This window comes from Guillardia theta (genome assembly GCF_000315625.1).
Source record: "Guillardia theta CCMP2712 unplaced genomic scaffold GUITHscaffold_11, whole genome shotgun sequence".
NCBI lineage: Eukaryota > Cryptophyceae > Pyrenomonadales > Geminigeraceae > Guillardia > Guillardia theta.
The window spans coordinates 768,024-789,691 of NW_005434663.1; the positions used below are offsets into that span (position 1 = coordinate 768,024).

Below are 21,668 nucleotides of genomic sequence, written 5' to 3' on the forward strand. Positions count from 1 at the left end.
TGGCCGGGGGGGGTGAAGGCGGAGGGGAGGGCGGAGGGGAGATGGGGGATGGGAGAGAGGATCGGTCAAAACTAGACCCTGATAATACGCACTTCTTCTTATGCCGCAAGCAGTGAGATGAAGGATCTTGTTTGAACTCTTCGCATGCCTTAACAAGGACCTCGACGAGCTGTGTAGCGGGTGTTGCAGGGATCGCTTTCTTCTTCAGGTTGAACTCCACGTTGACAGGCATGTCCTCCTGCGTTCAGTCAGACAGTCCAGCATGTCACCCCTGCTAGTTCAAGGGGCGTGATCCCATTCATCTTCCCGTATCTCTGAAGCGATCTCTTCCTACATTCTTCTTGGCGTGCTTCTTCAGCACACTTCCTATCTCTTCACTGGGACTGACTGATCTTTCTTGTCACATGTCTTCATCTCGCTCCTCACCCTCCTCTCCTGCGTTCACCACTACTATCCTCTTCACTCCTCCTCTCTCCTCCAGCCTCTTCCTGCGCTGCCTCTCTTCCTTGCTTGCTTCTCTTCTGTGCCCCCAGTTTCTCTCTCAGCATGCCACAGGCTGTCCAAATCATCTGTGTTCGCCTCAAGAAGTTTCTCATAGCAAATACAAGGGCAGCAAACATGATTTAGAACATTCGTACAAGGTGGAAGAAGACAGCAGCGAAGCGACCCTTGTTCCGAGTCCCCTTTTTCATTCCCCCCATTCCTCCTCCCCTCTCTTCCCCTCCTCAGCCCTCGCTCTCCCTGCTCTCCTTGCTCTCCTCGCTCTCCTCGCTCTCCTCGCTCTTCTCGCTCTCCTCGCTCTTCTCGCTCTCTTCGCTCTCCTCGCTCTCCTCGCTCTCCTCGCTCTGCTCGCTCTCCTCGCTCTCCTCGCTCTCCTCGCTCTCCTCGCTCTCCTCGCTCTCCTCGCTCTCCTCGCTCTCCTCTCTCTCTCCTCGCTCTCCTCGCTCTCCTCGCTCTCCTCGCTCTCCTCGCTCTCCTCGCTCTCCTCGCTCTCCTCGCTCTTCTCGCTCTCCTCGCTCTCCTCGCTCTCCTCGCTCTCCTCGCTCTCCTCGCTCTCCTCGCTCTCCTCGCTCTCCTCTCTCTCTTCTCTCTCTCCTCGCTCTCCTCGCTCTCCTCGCTCCTCTTCTTCTGGCTCATCCTCGCTCCTCGCCCTTCTCCTCTCGTCTCTCGTCTCAACTGGTCTGTTCTTCCTCCTCGTCTCCTCTTCCTCCTGTGTCGAATACATGATCGCATTCTAGGTTCCACGAAAGGATGTCGTACGAGGACATTGAATTCCCTCCTGCTCAACGTTCGATAGGCCCAGAGGGCTTCTGCGAGAAAGAGGTCGCCTGGTCAAGGCCACCAGCAGCATGCTCACTATTCGGAGCGAAAATATCCCCGGACGACGTGCTGGAGGGCGAGCTTGACGACTGTTACCTGGTAACGACCATCCCTTGGTGTACGCAATCCTCAAGGTCAAGCAGGTCAGCGCACTGACTCTCCTCGCAACTCGTCCGCCCCTGGTCCATCGGCTTGTTCGGAAGGAGGGGGATCAGCCTGGGAAGTATCACGTGAGGATCTGGCAGCAAGGGGTCAGCGTCGAGGTCACCGTGGACGATCGAGTCCCCTGCATCAAGTCGTCTCGACGTCCCATCTTCTCGCACTGCAGGAGTGAAGGTCCTGCGATTTGCTTTGGCCCTGCCTCTTCCTCACACGATCCTTTGCGCTCACCCTCCAGACGCCTGCTGGGTGCAGATCGTGGAAAAGGCGTTTGCGAAGACCTTTGGAAGCTACAGCGCACTAGGAGGGGGGAACACGGCCGAGGCTCTGCATGACCTTACGGGAAGGTAGGAGCAAGCGCCAGATGAGGAGGAAGGTTGACGGTACATGGCAGGCCTGTGTTCGATTACAACATGGACGCTCCTGATGTTAAGGTGAAGGGATGGAGGAGAGAGGGGGGGGATGAGACTGTGCGCGAACAGGAGGACATTACGAGCGGCTCGCTATGGGCTCAACTGATAGAGCACTTGGAGGAGAGGGGGCTAGTGGCTTGCGCGTACTTCAAGAAGGGCAGGCGTCAACCGCCGGAGGAGCGGCATGGCCTCATACAGAACCATGCATACTGGTTGTGATGCCCCTGCATGTTGTCGTGTGATGCTGACACGTGCTGGAAGTGTGCTGGGCGCCAGGGAGTTTCAGGTTGAGACAAACTTGACTACTCGTTCCCTCGTTGAGACTCCAGCAAGACGACCAAAGGAACATCGCTGAAGGCGGTGGAGCTGCGAAATCCTTGGGGGGGCGAGAAGAACTGGGACGGAAATTTGTCGCCCGGCTCCGGCATGTGGAGACAGGAAGCCGAGAAACATTGCCGGGCTGAAGCAAACTGACACGCTCCTTGTTGACTTGCAGATCAAACAAACAGGGTCGGTGGAACTCGGGGCGAACAAGGGAGATGGTTGTTTCTGGATGCCATGGTTAGTGATGGTGAGTCTTACGTGGAATCTGCCTCAAAGTTCCACCAGGGAAGAGTTCATCAAATTCTTCAATCGACTGCATGTTTGTTGGGTGGGGGAAGGTGACGAAGAAGCGGTCGGAACACCAATCTTTGCAGAGCACATGCACGTCCCCGCTGAGAGATCAGGTGCTTGAGGCCACAGCAGCTTGTGAAGCAGCTGAGCTGAAGATGCAGGTGGATGTACCAAGTACCCAACCTTCCGGCACAACGATGCTTTCTGCCTCACCCGGGAGGCAGTCGGAGGAGGGGCCAAGAGTGCTCGCATCGCCATCACCATCGCACAGAAGGACAGAAGGAAGGAGCACAAGTCCAACGCCTGCGGTCAAGCTCTCTCCTACGCGCAGGTCCGTGTGACGAGGCAGCACCACTGCACGTTGACGCGAATGATCAAGATCGGGATGACGATAGTGATCCCTCAAACTCCCAAGACTGGGGAGAGCCCGTTAGTTCTCCTGCCGAGCATGCACTCGGTGGATGGAAGGAGGTGAGAAGGGATGGCGTGCGGTTGCTGCTTTCTCACAGCTGATCCTCAGCCGCTTCTGGAACAAACGAGAAGTTTCAAGAATGATCAATATGGTCGTCACGATCTCTCAAGTCAAGACAAGGGCGCTGAGTGGAGTCGTGAGCAGGTGCCAGGGCAGGAACTTGTCATAGTGCCGTCGACTTGGAAGAGTGGAGAGGGTTGGGAGTACTCTCTTCTCGTTCATGTGGAAGGAGGAGCAGGAGGAGAAGGGGCAAGTTCAAGTTCAGAATTCAAGTTGATACCACAAAGGTCGAGGTCGTCGCTCCAATCTTCGTCGAAGCAGGTCAGCAGACGCTCTCTACCTCCTCCTCTTCTCCTCGTGGCCATGGACCCTTCTCCGCTCTCCTGCTGACCGCCCCTTGTGTTGGCAGGGAACATGGAAGGCGAACGCAGGCGGAGGGGTGGCGTCGACTTCTTTCACCAAGAACCCGCAGTTCTTGGTGACCTTTTCACCCCCCGCAAGCTCCAGCGCCGGTGCGAATCATCAGAGATGCTTCGCCGTCCTCACCCAGCACGTGAATGACGGGTGAGGATGCATGACCCCTAGGAGCTCCACTCTCAGACAGTTGACGGCCCTTGGTGGGTACCAGGGAGAAGCCGCAGCCAGTTGCCATCTATGCCTTGAACACCCGGGGCCGGAGGATCGAGGGAAGCGTTCCTTCCAAGTCCATCTTCCAGCGGTCTGCGACCTTCACCAACTTGCAGGAAGCGTCGAGAGCTCTCCTGCGCTCATCCTCCTGACACCTGCCGCAGGTCATCTCCAGGCTCATCCAACCCCCCGACGACGGGACCCCTCTGCTCATCGTCCCGTGCATGATGAAGCCTGCCGCCAAGGACACCTCCTTCGTGCTCGAGGTGGTTGCAGAGGAAGGGTCAGTTCAGCTCGAGGCTGTCAACAAAGACACGCCCGTCCTCCGGGAAGAGCCCAAGGTCGCTGTGTGCCTGGATTACAGCCCTTTCACATCGCACAATGCAGCCTGCTCCCACGAAGACCAGCAAGGAGACATCACGAGGAACTTCATCGAGCGTGAAGTATAGGTACGCGTGTACGTGCGATGCCTCCCTGCAGCTCACTCGAACCTCCCTCAGCAAGCAACCTGCCCATAAAGAGATTCCGATGAGGAGCTTTCACGCGGCGAGGTACCAAGACGCCAATGTAGTGACAGTGAGTGACCATCGTTTGTCAACCCGCAGCAAGAAGATGGAGAGCATGGCCCAGGCATTCAAGGACTTGTGATTGAAAGTGACGATCCGAATGGAACTGCGAGTCGCCATGGTTGCTGCATCGCAATCCAAAACAACCCTCTCGTGTCTTCGACTCTCCCTCTTTCAATTAGTCCCCGCTCATGCCATTTACATCGTGTTTCGGCTGTCATGCTGCTTCAATCGGCATCGTTCTCCTGCACTGAATCGGTTCGTCGCGCTCTTCCTAGTTTTCGTTCAGCCTTGCCCATTGAGAGTTTGCTGTTGGTCTTGAACTTCGCTACCCCCTTTTCCTGTATTAGATTAGGGGGTGGGGTCATGGGGGTTCCATTGTATCCACCTTGCCAAGTCCCCGATTTGAACTACCCCTGTCCAACAGAGGGGGAAATGGGGGTGAATGTAACCACCCCACCCCTTGAATTACCCACATATACCCACCTTTGATCCTTCAAACTGACTACCCTGAAGGCACCCCACTTCCCTTGCATAGCAGCTACCCCTCTGGGAATTTAAGTACCCCATAGCTGTCCCCGGGTAAAAAGGAGGGGTGGTGAGCACTACCCATACCCGACGGGGAATATCGTGTACTCTACTCGTCCATAGGGGGTCATAGATACAGGGTGGGTGATCAAAATCTGACCCGATGGGTGGGGTCCAAAGGTGAACATACATATCAAAATGTGGGGTACTATTCCATCATCAGAGGGGTGTAGTGAATCAAGTAGGGGTCCATGTTTTGACTGAGTAGGGTAGGGGTAAAAGAACAGGCAGCGCGACGGCCGGATAAGTAGGGGGTGGGGTGGTAGGGGAAGTGGTTTCATGTAGGCGGGGAGCAGATGGCGGGAGAGGGGGGGAGGGAGAGGAAGGGAGGGAGAGAGCGAGGATCATGTGTATTGAGCATGCGTACGAGTACGAGGAGATGTCACTACTGTAAGGGTGTGAAGAGCGGGTTGATCACGCAACCAGAACTCTCGCGCACTGTACTAGAACGTGCAAGATTTCGAGACGTCGGATCTTTCAAGTTTAGGGTGTGTTTGCCTGTCCATGTAGCTGGCCGTCATACGTTCTACCCAGAATTTAGTTTTGCTTGCAATGAGCCAGAAAGTCCGACTTTTGCTGTGATCTTCTATCACCCCTGTGCTCAACAGATTCGTGTTTCAGGGGGAAACCCATGGCGACAGCACCGGTATTCTTGCTGCCACTCGGCGATTCCTTTAGGAGCTTCGAGGAAGGTTTCAGGGGACAGGTATTTCTGCGTGCTATCGCGCTCCTCGATACTGAGAGTTTCTAGAAATGGATCGACTTCACAAGGGACCATGCCGAGATCCCCGTTTTTGCAGTCTGCGCATATTTCGCTCTTGTCTTCTACGTATGATCCTTCCCCCCCCCCTTCCCCCCCCCACCACCACCACCACCCCGTGGCCAGTCCTCCCATCATGACGCATGTCCATGTGTAGGTTCCGGGGTTGCTGAAAGATCGCTCGGCGTTCCAGGTAAGAGCTCGGCGTCCTCCCTCCCTCCCTCCCTCCCTCTAATGAGGATTCCAGCTCCGCCAGCTCTTTGCAGCATGGAATCTTCTGCTCTCCGTGTTCAGTCTGATGGGATCTGTCCGAACAGTCCCCCACCTCATCTACTACTTGAGAAGGTAAGCTTGACGACGAGCAGAGCAGGGGAGCAGGCTCAGAACCGATGACCGCGGTGCTACAGGGACGGGTTCAAGGCTACGGTGTGCAGGGACCCACAAGAATGGTATCTCGATGGGCCGGCTGGCCTGTGGGTGGGGTTGTTCATCTTTTCTAAGGTGATGTCCACTCTGCTATGACTGCCAGATGACAGGGCTGGTTGACAGATCCCAGAACTGTTGGATACTGCATTTCTGGTGCTTCAGAAGAAGAGGGTAGAGGAGCAAGCGTGACTTTGACTGTCGCTGATGAGGTCTTGCAGGTCATTTTTCTCCATTGGTTCCATCACGTAACTGTCATGCTCTACTGCTGGCACGCTTTCCACAACAAGGTTGCTCCCGGTGTGTTGAGTTGAGTTCCCACGGCGTGTCGGCTGACGCTGCGGTTGAAGGGCTCTGGTTTGCAAGCATGAACTACCTGGTACACTCAGTGATGTACACGTACTACTTCGCCATGGCAGCCAGGCTAAGGTGCGGCCTCCTTGTGCTCTGACCCCTCCCCTGACACGTTGACACGTTGTCAGTTGGTTGGCGACTCCGTTTGCGCCCATGATCACGTCAATCCAGATCACGCAGATGGCCGTGGGAAGCTACGTTACCCTCACATCGGCCATGGAGCACTTACAGGGGGGGGCTGCAGCCTGCTACGTAGACGCTGCAAACTACAAGCTCGGCTTCGCCATGTACGCGTCTTATTTCGTGCTCTTCTCGTTCCTGTTCTACGAGAAGTACTTCGACCGCAACTCTAGGAGCAGTCAGCAGAAGAGCGAGAAGATCTGTGGGGTGGACATTGGGTCCAGAGGAGCTGTGGACACAGCGGGAAGGTTCGAAGACTTCTCGAGGGGAAGTGCATCGCCTAGCACGAGTGGGAATGCGAGTCCGTTGTGGACTGCTTCGAGTATTGCTCAGGTGGTCGACGGGAAGAAGAAAACAAAATAGGGTTGTCAAGATAGTCAGGGGCTGGAAGCTTTGAGTTCATTCCCAACAGATACAAAAATCGTGAGACAACACATTGAAATCTCACACAAGATTAACACAAAGGTTTAAATTGAAAGAAGAAACTACGGGTGATATACAGAGATTTGAGGCTTGTACCTGCCATCATTGCTCAAGTGCCATGTTCTGTGGCTGAGTTGCGGGAGCCCTGCCAAGCTTGGGGCCATTGTCAACTCCCAGGCCCACAGCAGCCTCAGCATCGCGCTGGCAGTGCGGCTTAGCTCCCTTGAGCTCCTTCACTCTCATCTTGTAAAATCGCGACTTCTTGTGCTGGTCGAGCGCCTGCTTGTTGATGAACCACCTTCCTGTCTCGACGCCTGCGCGTCATCTGAGTGCAAGGAGACAATCCTCAACAGGCTCACAGTAGTATTGACCCATCCCAGGAAGGTCTTCGTCGAGCGGCTGCTTGGCCGTGCGGGGAAGAGCCTGCGGGGAAGTCAAGGAGGGGCAGCAATCATGAGCTCGGGACTTGCCGCATCAGCCCGGATGCCGTTGGCCTCCTCCTTCTCGGGGTCAGCACGAACATCCTTCCACACCTGGACGCGACTCATCTCAGCAGAGTCCCGAGGAGGGGATGGGACTCGACCTGGTCGACGTGCCTGTTCAGAAACCTTGCGAGCGCCGCGCGTTTCTTTGGGGCCTTCATGTTGTGCCCCTTCTTGGCTTTGTGACGCTGAGCAGACCCCATCTACGACACGTGAAGGTGAACGACGCGAAGCAAACATTGACAAAATGCGGGATGTTCCGTGGACAAGAAATAATCATGAGAGCTCCCTAGTTGTCTGTTCTACTTATTGGACATCTCAGGTCGAAGTGCAGGAAACAGAAACAACGTTGTGAAAGTATGAAACTACAGGCAACTTCGCATGCCTTCGCTTTCTGCCAATCTCTAATTCTATCAGCGACTAATTGCATGAAGCTCATAGAAAAATTCATAGAAAACCTTGAAACCTGCAGCTCCACATATCTGGCGCTTCGTCTAGGAATATCGTTCTCTTCCAAGATCGTTATACTTCTATATCCATACTGAAAAATACTAATGTTGCTTCCTGTACTTTTGCTGAAAAATGTCTCATTGCAACTAAGCATCTCCTTGTCTTGGTCTTCCATCTTCTCTATCACTCCTTGCTATACAACAACAGTGCAAAGTGTTCCCTCGCTTGACATCTGTTCACTGCACCTTGTCCGTTAACCTCACCAACTCCTTCAACTGCACCTCCTTCGCCTTCTTGTCTTTACTCGCTTGTCTCTGCCCTTTCTCCTGCTCTCTCGCTCCAGCTTCTATCCTGTCTTCACCTCTCCTCTCATCTCCTCCCCTCCCTCCCCTCCCCTCCCCTTCCCTCCTTCTATCTGCTCTTTCGCCTCTTCATTGCCGCATAGGCACGTGCATACTTGATAAATGAAGTTTCAAGGTCCTGTGGCAGGGCAGTAATTAGTTACTGGCCCGGCCCGGCGGGCCGGGACCCGGGCTGCCGGCCGGCCGATATGATCCGATGATCACTGACACTGATGTGAAAGTTTAGACAGCCGCGCCTCCTCTGCCGCTGCCTCAGGAGTCCCACCGGTGGGTGGGACTGAGCATGACAACGGGGAACGGGCCCGCCGGCCCCCAGCCGTCCGAGCGGACTACTATGATCTGAGACAGGCTCGGGAGACACAGGAATTGGGTCATTCAATCCAGGATGAGACAGGATTTCAGCTTTTCCAGTCATTTTCTTTGCTCAAGTTATCCCAAAGTCGTCGCATCATGCGCATCATTGCAGAAACAAACTTACACAGACAAGTCATCACAACACAACAACCATAACAACAAAATCAAAAGCAATGACTACTCGTGCAGCAGATTCTTGATGGCAATGAAATCTTCACTCATCTTCATCATTCATGGCCTTGTCCTGTCACATTCTCAGAACCTCTTCACACCCTTCACCGCCTTCCGTCGCAATCTCCACTGCCCACTCCCCCATCCATCATCTTACCTCGTTGGGGTCGGCGACGTCAGCTGAAATGTCCTTCTCTCCGGAGATCTCTGCATCCTTCCTCTCAGCTTGCAGCTTCGCGTCGAGGACCGTAGTGTATATTCTGCGAGCCTGCTGGGTCCTAGGGTGCATCTCTCCCTGCAGCTCCTCTCGGATCTTCAGCTCCTTCCTGTACCACTCCATCCCTGCCTGAGGACCCTGGAGCTTGTGGAGGAGAGTTCCGATCATAGTGATCGCCTTCACTGTCTCCAGATGTTTCTCCCCGTAGACTCCAGTCCACAGCTGGTTGGCGTGCTGGAACAGCCGGAGGGCCTGCAGGAACTTCCGCTCGATCAGCGCTTCCTTCTCCATCTTGGTGCTTCGGAGGAACCCTGCTTGGACTGCCTCGGCCTTGCAGAAACTGAGTACGCCCTGGGCAAAGATGACCTCGGCTCTGAGCTGATCTTCTGCGTTGGCTCGCAGCTTCTGGCACTCCGACAGAGCATTGTTTGCGTGCTCGTACGCCTCTTGTGCGGTCCATTTCTCACACCCACCGAGGCGGCAAAGAGTAGCCAAGTTCAAACCCAGCCAGTAGAGGCTCTGGCCATACATGTGCTCGTACTTCTCCCGATTCTCACCCTCGGCTTCCTTCAGGCTCTGGAAGACTTCCACTGCATCCACTGCGTACTCTGCCGCTCGGATCATAATGTCCTTGGTGTATTCAGGAGAAGCGGCGGCCCACTTGTTCAACAGCTCCGCACAATACAAGGAAACCTGTATGCCAAAGCCATCAAACGGTAATTTCAGAATTGATCAGGTACTACCTCTCCAGATCTCCGGTACTCCTCGCCCGTCTTATTCTTCGAGAAACCACCAGTTGAGGTTTCCTCAACTTCCATCTTAAGATCTTGGGCCTCGATCATCTCCGAATTCTTTCTCTGCGATTCTCTCAGCATAACCTGCGCCCAACGTAAGTTCTTTCTCGCCACGTCACGCTTTCTTCAACCTCGGCATTCTCAAATTCTCCAGCATCGGTCAAGAATTTCGCGACAACCACAGTAGAGTCTTCTCCCTTGGCAGCCTGTTCCGAAAATAAGCTTGCAAGCGTTAGACGCACTATCCGCCCGCACCTGGCTTGCTTTCATTGCCTCTGAGATAGCTGTTGAATCTAGCGCTCTGTTCCTCAACTTGTCATCAATCATGTTGGTATAGTTCCTTCGCGCTTGTTGTGTTCTTGGATGCAACTCTCCCTGCAATTCTTCCCTGATTCGTAGCTCACGTCTGGACCACTCGATACCCGCTTCCTTGCCATTGATCCGACTCTGCAATTGTCCAATCATGGTAATAGCCTTGACTGTCTGCAAATGCTTTTCTCCGTACGCCTCGCACCATTGGCCATATGCATGTTCAAAATCTTTCAAGGACGTTGCAAGCAGCTCATTTACAGCCTGAAAAGAAAACAAAGAGAAGAGACCATCGATCAGCAGCTGTGAGTGGTAAGCGCCAACTCTTACCTCATCAACAGGTGGCGAACCCTCTGGAAGTACAATGTGGCCAGCCTTAAGAGCCTCAGCTTGGCAGAAACACAACACGCCGTCCACGAACGCTAACTCAGCGATACGATGAGGAGGAGTGCAAGGAGTGACCATCGAGTGTGCAACGCTCAAGGCCTCAGCCGCTATCGCCGAAGCCTCAGAAGCCGTCCACTTCTCACCTCCTCCCAGTCTGCACAGTGTCGCATAGTTCAAAACTACCCAGTATAGTGCAGATGCAAAGCTTTCGATCGTTGCCAAATCTTGCGGTTGGATGGAAGCGAACACCTCTGCCGCTTCTTTGGCATACTCGGCAGCACGGACCATGAGGTCGGTGCTGTATTCTGGAGAGGCAGCTGCCCACTTGTTCAACAGCTCCGCACAGTGCAAGCTCATGTCGCCCCACTGTTGTCCACGCATCGCTGGTTCAAGATGAATGGGGCCAGATTCGTCGATGAAGCTCTTGGTCAACTTGATCAGCTCTTCCGCGTCCTCGAACTGTCCTGCATCGCCCAAAAACCTTGCAACTAGCATGCAAGATCGAGAAGGATCAAGACCCATCAGCTCACTGCACTGCGTTGCCATGGCAACTCCTCCTTCAATCGACGAAGAGTCAGGGTTCTGAACCAAAATCACTTTTTTGCTTCCTCCTGGGGCACGCATCTTTTCTTCCGCCCACTCCGCAAGCACCTGGAACAAGTGGAATCAAATTCCTAGTTAACCTTGTCAATCCAATCTCGTTTACCTCGGCCAGAGCAGCTGGTGCAGTATTAGTGTTTCTCTCTGCCAGTCTCCATTCAATAGCTGTGGCAGTATTGCATCGGTATGCTTGATTTGTTCCACTGTCTTCAACAACATTTCCTCTGAAGTGCCCTCCAGCATTTTCATCCAACCAAATACCACCATGAGCTCCCTGAAAACAATTTGTCAACCACTCAAACTCACGAATCGTTGACTCTGACCTGCAACACAACATTGCACTCTAGAGTGGGTCGTGCTCTCCCATGAACCTGTGATGTAAAGGTTCAGTGTATTGGATTCAGAATCGATTTAACTCACCGCTACGCCTTCATTCTGATTGGCACAAACGATGTTGTGGGTAAACTTTCCAGTAGCCTCATCCTCAAACAGAATGCCAGCAGCTTTGCCATCACAGATACAGTTTGCGATGAGTTCCGGGCTAGACTGTCGCCCAACATACACTCCTGCAAGCTCACTGTTGCGAATCATGTTGAACCTGTAAGTTCCCTTAGCTCTATCCATAATAACCAGTCCACGGCCAGCACCATTCGTGAGAACGTTTCCATCACAAATCGGGTCACTGTTATCCAAGACAGCGATGTTCGCACCATCATTGTGACAGATAGTATTTCCTCTTACAGTTACAGTTGTCGTCCCACGAATGATGATACCACCTAGCGGTCCATGTGAAATGATGTTTGCTACGAGTTCAGAAGCTGCTTGTTCCAACAGGACAACGTTTCCATGAGCATTGTGCGACAAAGTATTTTGGCGAAATCGCCCCGTAGCGTTGTGCCTGATTAGCAACCCAGCATGCTTCCCATCGCGAATGATATTCATCGCGAGGGTAGGATTGGCATTGTCAGTTACAACGACACCTGCGCGCATGTTACGCTCAATGACATTATTCTGCAATGTGCTGACTGCTCTTTCTTGAACCCATACACCATATCCAGTTCCGTCTGAAACGTAATTTCCATCAAAGAGAGCATTGCTATTGCCTTTTAAGCCAATGCCGGCATGTGTATTTCCAATCACTTGGTTCTTTTCGAAAATTCCTCTGCAGTTCTCATGCAAAACAATTCCACCTCCCCTGCCGTCCTTGACAATGTTGCTATGGAACAGGGGGCAGGCAAAATCAGTACCACCAACGCCAGCCATTGTGTTGCGCATTATTTCATTGTTTAAGAATTGTCCAGTTGCATGATCGTGCACCACAATCCCACCTTTCAGTCCATCTCTGACGATGTTTCGAACAACCAACGGGTCAGCATGACCACCAACTTGGATTCCACTTTTCTGATTCTGATATATATCGTTTGCAATAAGCTGACACTTAGCCTCCTCTTCGAGCCAGAAGCCGCCTTGCTTCCCATTGTAGACTTTGTTTTCCTCGAAAACGCCAACGCATGAGCCACGAGCAGCAACACCAGCATTGCTGTTTGCAAAAACTTCATTTTTCAAGTATTTCCCTCCGCTGAGTCCTGTGCAAAATATTCCAAAACCATCATTGTCATGGATCGAACATCCTTCCACTGTAGGCGTCGCACTGTCTGCCACTTTGATTCCATCACCACAACATTGTAGAATTTCACAGTTGATCAGACTTGGAGCTCCTGTTCCACACACCAACACGCCGACGCTAACAGATCCTGTAATCACACAGCTGTCAATCGTCAAGTTCCCAGATTCCACCACAACACAGGCCATGCTTCCGAAAGGACCTCTGTGATCAATTTTGAGGTTGCACAAGTAAGCATCATTGAGATCTGAGAAGATAACAGGGTGGTCCGCTCGAGCCGCAACAATCACAGGATTCTCCGATGACGGCGTGCAACCTGGAGCAGCCACAATTTGAACACCCTCCTCCAATTCGAGCGCCTCTTCGTCGTATGTTCCACCATCTACCACAATTCGAGTCTTTTCTTTCTTTTCTCGGATGGATGCCAATGCAGCAGAAATGCTTGAGAAATCAGCATTTGTTTCAGGCTTGTTCGACACAGTAACTGTCTTTACGTCTTGTTCCATATTGACGGGGGACGTTGCTGTGCCTAGCGCAGTATCTGACATAGGTTGATCCTCCATTCCACGTGGATCAAACGATCAAAAGCTCATCGCAGACCTGCGACCTGCCCGAAGAAATGCACTCTGCAAGCCCTGGGCCTGCACACTCGTGTCAGAGCAAGGCATGGTAGTGAAAACCCATATCTCCGACTTGATTTGGTGTGTGATGATTTCACCAGAATCTCAATGACAGAGGAAACGAGGGATTATATAAGTTTGATTCTGACCCTTGGCACCAGAAAAATGGATCGCATGAAACAGTTCAGGATAAAAGACCAACAAAGTCGCTCACAAACGAGTTTTATCAGACACCAGGCAAGGGGTGGGGCAGGACAGGAACGAAGAGGCAAGCATCCGTAGGGGATGAGATGCATTACTTCGATTGCGAATGAGGCTTTGGTCGCTTTAGATCGAGAAAATGGAGGCAGGATCAAAGAAAGGTAGGGAGATACGCGGGGGGTGGGGAGGGGGGCGGAAGACCAATGCAGTATACAGAGAGCCTTTGATAGAGGTGCGGTGAAAACATGAAACGAAACACGAGAGCCTGACGAAAGGGGACACATGGTAGAGGAGTGGGTCGCGAAATAGCAGGATGCAGTGAGATCATAGAAAGAGGAGGGGAGATAGAGATGATGGGTGAGAGAGATGCAGGCTATACGCCATGAGAAATGAGGAGCAATTTTTTGTCCCATGGTTGAGGGTAGCAGAGGCGGCAGCCGCCGCTGCCATAGTAAGAGGTTGTGAGCTTAAGATGATTTCCGATATGAAGGAATCAATGCATTAGGTTCCAAACGACTTAAGAAATTCTATTATTTATTTTCAAATGTTCATGACCAAGTTAAGATTTAATAGTTTCTTTTCCAGGAAATCGAAAAATGTTGGAGGGGGTTGGTTGTCTGCAGGCACCCCATTCGGTATTTTACTTACCTCGATTACCCACCCCTTTTGGTAGCGGCGCGACGCACCCACGTAACCTAAAAACATGTATATTAATATTGAGACTCTTGGTAAAATTTCAATATTCAGAGATACATTTGAACTCTAGAATTGAAAGAACCCATATAAATACTAGAGAGTGTCCAATTCTACTTTGTATAAATATATTTATAAATTGTATCAATTGATTCATATCTCCTACAGAATTTTATAACTATAAAAACTTATCTGTACAAAAGGTTTGATAGATAAAATGTTGGTTTTTGCTTATCATCAAACCAAAAGTTGCTTTATTTCATCTCTTTGCAGTAAAACGTTTTACACGGGAGTACCTTCCGGTTGCCTCGTGATAATATCCATCATGTGCATTGGTTGGACAAGGTAGGGTACTTCAATTTGTATGGTGGTAGGGTGATATGATTCACCCCATCAACCCCCTGTTCACATAAGTGTTTGTCCACATTTCCATGCAGGGTACTTAAGATTTGAGGGTGGGGTGATCACCCAAGGGGGCGTAGAATGATGGAGGGTAGGGTGGTTCAGGACCCGTACATGTGTCACAGATGTAGAATGGGTACCTCACTCGACATGTTTGTGAAATGTATCAAATTTCACTTCAAATTTGAAACCTTCTGAAAACATATTTGGAAAACAAATTGAAATCAGAGTGCCTTCAAGTTCCGGGCGGGCCCACCACTTTCCCCGGTTGTGCCGCAATGGAGGATTTTTGACCCATGGCGGATAGCAGGGTCGTCCTGGATGGTGTGGAAGAGCAAGAACAGACATGGATCTCTCCTCATATCTGAAGCCGCGTGAAGCGATGGAAGTAGCCGATCAGTGATCTCATGGACTTGAGCTTCTGGAGGGATCCACATCTTGCGAGTTTGGGACAGCATTTGGACGTTGGAGGGGCGAAAATCATTCTTCAACGAAAATATTCCAACGATGCATGACGGCTCAGTTGCCATCTTCGAGGCAGTCGTTCTCCTGAGTTTCAACGAATTACGTCATAGCTCATATAAAGTGTTGTTGAAAAAAAAACGATGGACAGAAGGCATTTGTTGACAAAATAGCAAGTTAACCATGCACCTTTCGTTGTTACCATCGCATCATGGTTGGTGGTACATCACAAGAATGGATGGTGATAAGCATGCAAACGTGAATCGGAACAATACGGCAAGCTTGTTTGTTCGACAGGTGTGGGTAAGCAAAGGCCGCGAAAATATCATGCAATGTGTCAAAGAATATGGCAAGATCATTGACCAGAGAGTCAACGACTGGCAAGACCATCGAGAAGCAATTCAGTGTGTGAAAGCGTGCCCAAGCTGATTGCAAATGGTCACTATCAGCTGAAAACTGCGAGCTGGACCGCATAAAACCCAAGCATTTCTATCAACCTGCTAATTTCAAACACGACCAATGTTTATTGACTTTGCTGATCTGCGACTACCATGTGTGATTTCGACTGCAACTGACAAAACCCTTATCACTCAAACCTTCCTTCCTTCCTTTGCCTTCTGGCTCTCCGCCAAGATCATCTGGTTGTACCTGTCGTAGTGCACCTTGCGGTTCAAGCTGATCACCTTCCGCACCCTCCTCGCATTCCTCACAACTCGCTCGTACACGTTCCTCACAAACGGCGACTGAGGCACATCCGACTCGACCTTGCTCCCGTCCGCTGACACCAGCCGCAGCCATCGCTCCTCCATCGGCCCGTAGCTCTTCTCCAAAACCATCGCAGGCACCTCAAGAAGCCTCTCCAGCATCTCCCTCGAGTACGCTGACGGCTGGCTGGGCGACAGGCAAGAGGCGATGACCTCCTTCTCTGCCGCTGACAGCTCGGCCTCGAAGCTCGACGTCGCTGCCTTGACGCGCTCCTCCTTGTCGACAAGCGACGCCTCGAAGCTGTTGAGCGACGTCTTCAAGTGCTCCAGCAGCTCCGTCACCTTCGGGTCCTTCTTCGTCGCCATCAGTCGCTGCGACGCCACCGCCAGCATGCACGCCGCCAGCACGTCGAAGTGGAAGTCCGCGTGGTACTTGTGTAGCCTGCTGATGTCCAGCTGCAGGGTCTCCGGGCAAGCGTCGGTCTTGACGGGCTCACTCCCCATGATCAGGCTCAAGACCGCAGCTGTGTGGATCTGCTCGTACGCCGCGCCCTCGCCCTGCACGAGCTTCGACAGGTCTGCCCGGCCCCTCCCTACCTCCTTCTCTACCTGCGCCCGGATCCACTCTGGCGTGCGCTGGAGGTAGGCTGGGTTGGCTTTGATCTTCTTGTCCATGTGCGCTCGCTCGTACTCGATCCCGTGGTTCTGAATGACGTGAGCGATGTTCCGTAGCCGGGCGTTGGCCGCGTCTACTCTCATGACGTTCACCCGCCCCAGCACATACTCCAGCGCCGTGCAGAACAGCGTCGGCTGGTCCTCCGGCGTGCTAGCTCGGAGCTCCTGCTCGAGAGCCTTCCAGCCTGCCTGCGTCTCCTGCTTCCGCGAGGGCTCCTGCATCTCCATCGCGATCCCCAGCATCCCCTCGATCAACGACACACACGACGACCAGTCCAGCGCCCCTGACTCGATCTGCTCTTGCCAGTAGGCCGTGTCGATCTTCTCCTTGAGCTCCTTGCTCCGGCTAGGCGATAGGTCGATCATCCCGTCCCTCACCTCCCCTACCACCTTGAGCACTCGCACGTAGCACGGCGGGGTGAGCCTCAGGTCGTCTACCAGGCTGTCCCAGAAAGCCACCTTGAAGCTCTCCCTCACCTTGGACAGCACGGGGTTGTCGAGGTAGCCTGCCCCCTGCTCGTCGAGCTTGAAGGCGGGATCCAGCAGCAGCTCGTGCGCCAGCTGCTCGTTGGTCATCCGGCCGGGCAGCGAAGACAGCCCGGACGCATTCGTCGAGGACGGTAGCTCTGCTGGCCTCGAGCTGCTTCCGGCCCCTTGCGAGGAGGACGATGCTGTCTCCTCCGACGGCTCCGCGTCGACCGCAGTGAAGCCTTGCTGTCTTAGCGCCTCGTCGAAGCTCTCCAGCCCCTGGGCTCCTGCGATCTGTAGCATCTTGGCTCGGAGCTTCGCCTTCTGCGCTCGGAACTCCTCCTTCATAGGCATGTACTCCTGGACGTCAGGGCTGAGGTGTGACTCCGCGCGGTAGAGGGCGAGAAGCGCATGCTTGATGCGCTCGGTGAGCTTGTGCTCGTCCGGGACTTTCCAGTCCTTGAAGCGAGCGAGGTAGACGTTGAGCTGCTTGAGGAAGGGCCTCCACGAGCTCCAATCATGCTGCGTGAGAGGCTGAGCGCGAGAGCTCTCAATGCTCGAGCAGATGTGCCTCAAGGTAGTGACGAGGTCGGCGGCGGCATGCTGCACTTGTTGCTCGAGGTGGCCGATGCTCTCGAAGCAGCTGCCGGGTCGGTTGACAACGAGGAAGGCGGCCATGAGGACTCGGACGTTGAACTGCTCTACCGTCTCGTCCTTGTCCAGTGGGAGGCCTCGCCGGACGACAGCGCGCTGGATGAGGAAGATGATGCTGGTGACGAGGCGCTTGAAGTCTCGGATGACCCACTTCTTCTGGGAGCGAGCTGTCATGTCAGAGAAGCGAGCTTCTGCGGGCCACTCGGCGATCAAGGACGATCTGGCGAGTCTTGCGAGGAGGCTGGGGAGGGAGAATCGGAAGGCGGGGCCTCGGAGGAAGCGAGCGATGCGGGAGGCCAAGATGGTCTTGGGAGGGGAGAGCTGGAGTCGAGAGAGGACACGCAGGTCAGGGGGAGGGGAGGAGGACGGAGAGAGCAGGAGGTGAGGGGGGGAAGCCGGGGAAGCAGGACGATGCATGTTGAGAGATCTAGAGAGTTTCTGATTTGCTCGGTCAAGATTTATGTCGCAGATGGCAAGGGGCTGGGAAAACACGAATCAGAGGAGGGGAGAGTGGAGGTTGAGGAAAGAACTCTTGCCAGGCTGGCTGCAAGCTTCGTTGAGGTAGAGGGGAGAACCATCTTGTATTTTAAACTAGTTTGTGGTAAACTGGCTGACCAGGGGTGGTCAGATCCCCAGGCTGTCCGTGGGGTGACCGGGTCACTCCAGGCAGCCACGGACTTTGGTCACTGTCACGTGACCGCCATGTTAACCGTCGGATGTTGACCGGCATATCCATGGCCTCGTACTGATTTTTAGCTTAACTTTGAGTAAACATCCATGGCCCAGATGATTCGATCCGATTTGTGATGCTGACTCGCGCTAGTTAGTGGGGCAAGTTTCTCAGTTACCGAGTTGAACATCCGATTGTCCTCGTACTGAATTTCACTAAAGGCTTAACTTTCAAAGTTTGAGCAAACAACCAGTATGGTCAACCGTGAACGGTTCCTGGTCGGACCGACCGCGCAGTTACTCTATCGGATGATCAGCCTGCCAGGCTGGGCCGTACCCGGTACATAGTACTCCGGTACTCCATACGGCCCTAGTATGCCAGGGCCCGCAACAAGTTAGTTCAAGTTGGCACTCGGTGACTGCTGCTGAGGCGGCCGGGCCGGCGGCACAGGCTTCTGAGCTCAGTGAGTGTTCGTGGCACCCGGCGCCCGGTGACCATCCGATCGGATGAATCGCAAGCTGACTCACCCACTCCCGCCGTTAAGTTAGCACTGCGACTACGGTAAGTTATTAGTCGGACGGTCTGTCAGTTAGAACTGAGAGAAGTTGAGATTCCCGGTGACTGCGGAAGGGTGCACGAGGAGGTGGGGGTGGGTGGCGGGTCACCATCTAGTACTTGGCGGTGTAGCATGGTACGGTCTGAGAGTAGGGTAGGGTAGGGTAGGGTGGAGGAGGGAAGGGTAGGGTAGGGTAGGGTAGGGTAAAATCAAAAAAGAACACAAAGTAGCGTGTACGGTGGGAGCTAGGAGACCAGAATGCCACATGCCACGGAAGGAGAAGGGGGATGGGAGGGGAGGGAAGGGTCAGAGACAGAGACAGAGAGAAAGAGAGAAAGAGAATCTGTTAAGAAGTCGATGGGAAGGCAGCAAGACAGAAGAACTCTAGATATGGCAGGCAGGAAGGTATAAAAACCTCGAACAACACAAAGCGAGGCCAAGAAGTGATTCTCAGGGCAAAACAGGAACAGTACACACAGCAAACGTGCAAACCGAACATTGATCAAACCCTGATTGATTCTCGCAGATCAGTGCTACATCATTGCAGCAACATGCGTCGTCCTGCTTCCCCGGCTTCTCCCCCTCACCTCCTGCTCTCTCCGTCCTCCTCCCCTCCCCCTGACCTGCGTGTCCTCTCTCGACTCCAGCTCTCCCCTCCCAAGACCATCTTGGCCTCCCGCATCGCTCGCTTCCTCCGAGGCCCCGCCTTCCGATTCTCCCTCCCCAGCCTCCTCGCAAGACTCGCCAGATCGTCCTTGATCGCTGAGTGGCCCGCAGAGGCTCGCTTCCCTGACATGACAGCTCGCTCCCAGAAGAAGTGGGTCATCCGAGACTTCAAGCGCCTCGTCACCAGCATCATCTTCCTCATCCAGCGCGCTGTCGTCCGGCGAGGCCTCCCACTGGACAAGGACGAGACGGTAGAGCAGTTCAACGTCCGAGTCCTCATGGCCGCCTTCCTCGTCGTCAACCGACCCGGCAGCTGCTTCGAGAGCATCGGCCACCTCGAGCAACAAGTGCAGCATGCCGCCGCCGACCTCGTCACTACCTTGAGGCACATCTGCTCGAGCATTGAGAGCTCTCGCGCTCAGCCTCTGACACAGCATGATTGGAGCTCGTGGAGGCCCTTCCTCAAGCAGCTCAACGTCTACCTCGCTCGCTTCAAGGACTGGAAAGTCCCGGACGAGCACAAGCTCACCGAGCGCATCAAGCATGCGCTTCTCGCCCTCTACCGCGCGGAGTCGCACCTCAGCCCTGACGTCCAGGAGTACATGCCTATGAAGGAGGAGTTCCGAGCACAGAAGGCGAAGCTCCGAGCCAAGATGCTACAGATCGCAGGAGCCCAGGGGCTGGAGAGCTTCGACGAGGCGCTAAGACAGCAAGGCTTCACTGCGGTCGACGCGGAGCCGTCGGAGGAGACAGCATCGTCCTCCTCGCAAGGGGCCGGGAGCAGCTCGAGGCCAGCAGAGCTACCGTCCTCGACGAATGCGTCCGGGCTGTCTTCGCTGCCCGGCCGGATGACCAACGAGCAGCTGGCGCACGAGCTGCTGCTGGATCCCGCCTTCAAGCTCGACGAGCAGGGGGCAGGCTACCTCGACAACCCCGTGCTGTCCAAGGTGAGGGAGAGCTTCAAGGTGGCTTTCTGGGACAGCCTGGTAGACGACCTGAGGCTCACCCCGCCGTGCTACGTGCGAGTGCTCAAGGTGGTAGGGGAGGTGAGGGACGGGATGATCGACCTATCGCCCAGCCGGAGCAAGGAGCTCAAGGAGAAGATCGACACGGCCTACTGGCAAGAGCAGATCGAGTCAGGGGCGCTGGACTGGTCGTCGTGTGTGTCGTTGATCGAGGGGATGCTGGGGATCGCGATGGAGATGCAGGAGCCCTCGCGGAAGCAGGAGACGCAGGCAGGCTGGAAGGCTCTCGAGGAGGAGCTCCGAGCTGGCACGCCGGAGGACCAGCCGACGCTGTTCTGCAAGGCGCTGGAGTATGTGCTGGGGCGGGTGAACGTCATGAGAGTAGACGCGGCCAACGCCCGGCTACGGAACATCGCTCACGTCATTCAGAACCACGGGATCGAGTACGAGCGAGCGCACATGGACAAGAAGATCAAAGCCAACCCAGCCTACCTCCAGCGCACGCCAGAGTGGATCCGGGCGGTGGTAGAGAAGGAGGTAGGGAGGGGCCGGGCAGACCTGTCGAAGCTCGTGCAGGGCGAGGGCGCGGCGTACGAGCAGATCCACACGGCTGCGGTCTTGAGCCTGATCATGGGGAGTGAGCCCGTCAAGACCGACGCTTGCCCGGAGACCCTGCAGCTGGACATCAGCAGGCTACGCAAGTACCACGCGGACTTCCACTTCGACGTGCTGGCGGCGTGCATGCTGGCGGTGGCGTCGCAGCGACTGATGGCGACGAAGAAGGACCCGAAGGTGACGGAGCTGCTGGAGCACTTGAAGACGTCGCTCAACAGCTTCGAGGCGTCGCTTGTCGACAAGGAGGAGCGCGTCAAGGCAGCGACGTCGAGCTTCGAGGCCGAGCTGTCAGCGGCAGAGAAGGAGGTCATCGCCTCTTGCCTGTCGCCCAGCCAGCCGTCAGCGTACTCGAGGGAGATGCTGGAGAGGCTTCTTGAGGTGCCTGCGATGGTCTTGGAGAAGAGCTACGGGCCGATGGAGGAGCAGTGGCTGCGGCTGGTGTCAGCGGACGGGAGCAAGGTCGAGTCGGATGTGCCGCAGTCGCCGTTTGTGAGGAACGTGTACGAGCGAGTTGTGAGGAACGCGAGGAGGGTGCGGAAGGTGATCAGCTTGAACCGGAAGGTGCACTACGACAGGTACAACCAGATTATTACTTTCAGCACTGGAGCTTTGTCGATCAGAGTTGGGGCTTGACAGATTGATCCTTGTCCTTTCATCAGAGTTGAAC

General features: G+C 54.2%; 7 protein-coding genes across 7 annotated transcripts in view; 3 read left to right on the top strand and 4 right to left on the bottom strand.

Moving 5' to 3' along the window:
• Positions 1-569, bottom strand: part of GUITHDRAFT_102851 (hypothetical protein) — a gene marked incomplete at both ends in the record, with an annotated part of 2,921 nt that extends 2,352 nt beyond the window's left edge. Inside the window, 3 exons of the mRNA XM_005838513.1 lie at positions 78-238; positions 335-387; positions 446-569. Of these exons, the coding sequence (XP_005838570.1) occupies positions 78-238; positions 335-387; positions 446-569 (338 nt within the window). The remainder of the gene's footprint in view (positions 1-77; positions 239-334; positions 388-445) is intronic.
• A 682-nt stretch (positions 570-1,251) lies between these two features.
• On the top strand, positions 1,252-4,055 carry GUITHDRAFT_134495 (hypothetical protein; the record flags this gene model as incomplete). Its single annotated transcript, XM_005838514.1, has 12 exons — positions 1,252-1,419; positions 1,464-1,583; positions 1,735-1,826; positions 1,874-1,913; positions 1,962-2,104; positions 2,154-2,178; positions 2,389-2,453; positions 2,502-2,620; positions 2,669-2,978; positions 3,028-3,115; positions 3,389-3,457; positions 3,771-4,055. The coding sequence occupies 12 exons, from the start codon at positions 1,252-1,254 to the stop codon at positions 4,053-4,055; spliced, it is 1,524 nt and encodes a 507-aa protein (XP_005838571.1).
• A 1,257-nt stretch (positions 4,056-5,312) lies between these two features.
• GUITHDRAFT_102853 (hypothetical protein) lies at positions 5,313-6,840 on the top strand (the record flags this gene model as incomplete). The annotated part of the gene is made up of 10 exons (XM_005838515.1): positions 5,313-5,338; positions 5,382-5,466; positions 5,512-5,589; positions 5,678-5,713; positions 5,768-5,865; positions 5,928-6,021; positions 6,070-6,117; positions 6,165-6,243; positions 6,294-6,372; positions 6,426-6,840. 10 exons carry the CDS (start codon positions 5,313-5,315, stop codon positions 6,838-6,840), a joined length of 1,038 nt encoding a protein of 345 aa, XP_005838572.1.
• Positions 6,841-6,862: 22 nt separating this feature from the next.
• On the bottom strand, positions 6,863-7,587 carry GUITHDRAFT_150943 (hypothetical protein; the record flags this gene model as incomplete). Its single annotated transcript, XM_005838516.1, has 4 exons — positions 6,863-7,214; positions 7,260-7,323; positions 7,371-7,433; positions 7,484-7,587. Coding segments are annotated over 4 exons (443 nt in total), but the record flags the coding sequence as incomplete, so codon positions are not given.
• A 4,297-nt stretch (positions 7,588-11,884) lies between these two features.
• GUITHDRAFT_60471 (hypothetical protein) lies at positions 11,885-12,697 on the bottom strand (the record flags this gene model as incomplete). The annotated part of the gene is made up of 1 exon (XM_005838517.1): positions 11,885-12,697. A coding segment is annotated over one exon (813 nt), but the record flags the coding sequence as incomplete, so codon positions are not given.
• Positions 12,698-15,618: 2,921 nt separating this feature from the next.
• GUITHDRAFT_102856 (hypothetical protein) lies at positions 15,619-17,703 on the bottom strand (the record flags this gene model as incomplete). Its single annotated transcript, XM_005838518.1, has 1 exon — positions 15,619-17,703. One exon carries the CDS (start codon positions 17,701-17,703, stop codon positions 15,619-15,621), a length of 2,085 nt encoding a protein of 694 aa, XP_005838575.1.
• Positions 17,704-19,306: 1,603 nt separating this feature from the next.
• Positions 19,307-21,634, top strand: GUITHDRAFT_102857 (hypothetical protein; the record flags this gene model as incomplete). The annotated part of the gene is made up of 1 exon (XM_005838519.1): positions 19,307-21,634. One exon carries the CDS (start codon positions 19,307-19,309, stop codon positions 21,632-21,634), a length of 2,328 nt encoding a protein of 775 aa, XP_005838576.1.
• Positions 21,635-21,668: the final 34 nt, after the last annotated feature.